Source organism: Trachymyrmex cornetzi, unplaced genomic scaffold (assembly GCF_001594075.2).
Source record: "Trachymyrmex cornetzi isolate Tcor2-1 unplaced genomic scaffold, Tcor1.1 scaffold309, whole genome shotgun sequence".
Taxonomy (NCBI): domain Eukaryota; kingdom Metazoa; phylum Arthropoda; class Insecta; order Hymenoptera; family Formicidae; genus Trachymyrmex; species Trachymyrmex cornetzi.
In genome coordinates, this window is record NW_017297786.1 from 440,503 (window position 1) to 444,182 (window position 3,680).

Consider the following 3,680-nt stretch of genomic DNA (forward strand, 5'->3'; position numbering starts at 1 on the left):
CTGCCGAGAGGATTATCGCGCAGGCATCGTCGTTGTCGCGGGCGCTAACACGTTGTCTTCCAGCTTTCCAGTCGTCATGTCCGCTGGAACAGTTATTAACCGGCCATGCTCGAGGAGTGGTAGAAGGTAAATCGCTGATGCAGCCGCTGCTGGTACACCGGGTGTCGCGACACGGGAGACTGACGGGCGGCGACTCGGCGGAGTCCCTCTTAGGAGAAAATACGAAGCACCTGCAGGACTGGTCTGGAGCATACCGGGCAGCTTGGATCCTGATTCTCGCAGACCCGATTGCCGCAGTCCATGCAGAAGAGATTGTGTCCGCAGGGTACCAACGCCGCGGTGACTTCCTTCTCGCCGCAAACGACGCAGTCCCGTCGTGCGCCGCCCAAAAGCGAATCCGTGGGCGACGCCGGGCTCGCCGTCGCCGGCGGCGACGGCCTCGAGGGTAGCGCGACGCTCGGAAACGACCAGATTGACGATGTCGAGGTCGGCTGCGACTCGAATGACGGCGACTCGCCAATTCCTTCGTCCCTCTCTATCCCATTCCAAATAGCGACGAGGTCGTTCATCCCTATTCCACCGGTGCTGCTGGACGAGCTGCTGCAGCTGGCACTGCTCGAAAACGCTCCATTAGAACTGCTGGAGCTGTTCGATCCCGGTTGGTCCATACTTTGAATACCGAGAACAGAGCCGAGACCGCCGCGGCAGAGTACGCCCAGCAGATCAGTATCATCGACAACGCCGGGTGCAGTGCCGGTTCGCAGGGTAATGTGAGCCTGTATTTCGCGTCTGGCCGCTTCCACGCTTTCCGGTAGTCCCGTCACTTCGAACACAGGCTCCTTGTCGCGACTGGGTGTCACGATATAGGTATGCGTCTGATGCTGAATTCGTTTGATGGTCGCGCCTTTAGGGCCTACGACCAGACCCACTACTCTGTAGGGCACTCGTACCTGAATCGTTATGTGACCGGGCACCGTCGCCGGTGGTCCGGGTGGCGCGCCCAGAAGAGCTCCTAAGGAGCTTTTGCGCGACGCGCGAATCTGTGAGAAATGTTCCGCGGCGGAAAGAATCTCACGCTTCGCACGGGCCACGTCCTCCTTGCGACCGGTGACGACAAACACGGGTTCTTCACCGCGCACTGGTGTCTTGATATAGGTATTCGTCTTTGCTCGGAGGGCCTTGATCTTGCAGCCTGTAATCAAATAAAGACAAAAAAACGCTTAGCATTGTTAGCATAGATATTGTTGATTCTGTTCGATGATTCTATATCTACAGCTATCTGCCTATTTTTTATTTTTAAGCATAATTGATAAATGAATAATTGAAAAAAATATCAATATTACGTACTGTAGCGTAATGAGAGAAAATTGATTACAATTATTATGCTACTGCGCGCCCTCGTGGCACGCGAGTTTTTCTTTTATTTCTCTTTTATTTCGTGTCGGAGCACGAAACTGCCCGCATGCGCGTAATAAGCCTTCAAACGCAGCAGCGCGTCCGTGATGCAATTGTTTGCGTATTATAGAGGGGCACAGCGTGAAGGAAAGAACCGAGAGGAGAGAAAAGGAGAGGACTCGATGCAGTAGGCACACTGCGCGAGGCAAGAGAGCGGCAGGGTGCAGGAAACTGGAAGGAAGGAGGTCCCGACCCGGTCTGGTCCTCGGTCTCGCAGACTCTTTGGCCTTGAGCCAGCGCAATGCTAGCAATGCAGGTGAACCACTCCTCCCTCCTCCTCCTCCCTTCGCTCCTGACTCCACTCTGTCGGTTCCTTCTCGCGCTCATCCTGGGAACCTTCCGTTTCTCTTTCTCCGTCTCTATCCTTCTCAATCTCGTTCTATCCTCCACTCTCCCCCCTCTCGAGCCTCCCTTTCATTCAGTTCACTCTCTCCTTCGTCGATGGAAGGAGAGAAGGCGACGTACATATGTTGCATCGCATACCACGCAGCTTTTTTGTCTTTCTCTCTTTTGCGATCAGCGCCACTATACTACTCTCTCTCTCTCTGTCTCTTTTATCGCAATTAAATTTTGCATTTTTAAACGCGTGCCGTGTGTAAGAAAGCGAAAAACGACGGGCAGAATTCAGGGCAAAAGAGCGTGAGGGCGGGAGCAAGGCCACGGATAAATTCTTCGAAATTACTTTGTCCGCGCTAGCGCGGATAGAATGCACTTGAAAACTCGCCTCCCGGGTAGACGAAGGACGCACGAGGTCTAGCGATATCTTTGCGTATAAGCGTGACATGCGCGCGACAATGTCACGGACGGTATTTCCGTTTCTTCAGGGCCGCTGCGATGCGTAATTCTAATGTCGATACGGAACGGAACGTGGCGGTGGATGATTGGCGACACGCGTACAGCAAAGAAATTGACTGACTTGTCAGAGGGTATGAGAGAGGCCGTGTGAGAGGTTGTCCCGAGGGCGTGAATGCTATTAGACCCGCAATTCCATTTAGCTGCATATTACACGAGCCGCTGCAGGAACTCGATAAAACTCGTGTATGTATTATTTGTGCATACATTGAATATCTATTAAATATATGTTTATTTACCAGAATTGGAAATACCAACTTTTTTTTTTACTTTTCACGTCAGCGTGAACTATTTAAGCGTTTATTCGAAAGCATTTCGGTTTCGAAATGAAATTTTGGTATTTCTAGATACGCGGGTAGAAACTCCTCGAGGAGGGCTTTGCTCGCGTGCAACTTTAACCGCGTGTTCTCGCCAGCCGAGTTTCCGCTTCTCGAAGGTTCTCTCTGCCTTATTCCGGAAATTTGCCTAGGGCGAACCGGAGCGGCTTTGGTTCGGCTAAATAACTCCGCGTCGAGGTAGAGGCAGGTGGACGCGGTAGATCGGAGAATACCCGGGCGCGCGCGCGTGCACGCGTGCGTGCAAGCGAACTTGTGCACAGGTATACGATACGCGGCAGGAGAGCGAAGACCCGCCAAGGAGAGGAAGGTTGCCGTGCTCGTAGAACCTCGAGGAAGGTGGCGATGGTGGTTGGTGATGGTACCGATGGTGGTGGCACAAATGGAGAAAGAGGAGAAGGTGGGGCGTGGGTCGTAGACAGTTGAAGGGCCGCGGCCAAGGTGAGGCGAGACGAAGAGATAGGGAGAGAGAGAGAGAGAGAGGGGGGGGGGGGGGGGGGGGGGAGATCGGGGACCCTTTGCTTTGTTCGCTTCGTCTAAGGGACGAGAGAGGACGAGAAGAGAGAATCGAAAGGAACGAGTCCGGGACCTTTCGGTTGGTCTTTCTTGATCCGCCGCGCCGTGTTCCGAACGTACCGTGGAATCGTAGACCAGCGAATCCGGATTCGAATCCGGACTCGATCTCAAGTCAACTTGGGTTGCATAGAGTGCGCAACGATTTAGAGACTTCAGTTCGTTCAAATGCAGTCGCACGACAAAGATGATTCGGGAAGGTTTCAACCATCGTAAAATAATAATTGCCAACGAGGTAACCGCAAATTTAATTCTTTCTTGTTCGTCGAAGAAGGCTTGTTATTCATGACTGATGTGTATAAGACACGTTGATCCTCGGGTGTGAGTATAATCGTAAACGAATGCTACTCGATGAAGTTGTGTCTCTCCATTCCCACGATACATCACGCGTCCGTGACGTTGCTAAAATCCGCAGCAGCAGCAATAGCGACGGCAGTAGCGGCGGGGGGGGGGGGGGGGGGCGGG

At 53.1% G+C, this 3,680-nt stretch overlaps 1 protein-coding gene across 1 annotated transcript in view; it reads right to left on the bottom strand.

Moving 5' to 3' along the window:
* Positions 1-8: 8 nt before the first annotated feature.
* Positions 9-3,680, bottom strand: part of LOC108762595 (RNA-binding protein MEX3B) — a 39,234-nt gene continuing 35,562 nt past the window's right edge. The window contains exon 2 of the mRNA XM_018509659.1: positions 9-1,192. Coding sequence (XP_018365161.1) covers positions 210-1,192 — 983 coding nt within the window. The 3' untranslated portion in view covers positions 9-209. The remainder of the gene's footprint in view (positions 1,193-3,680) is intronic.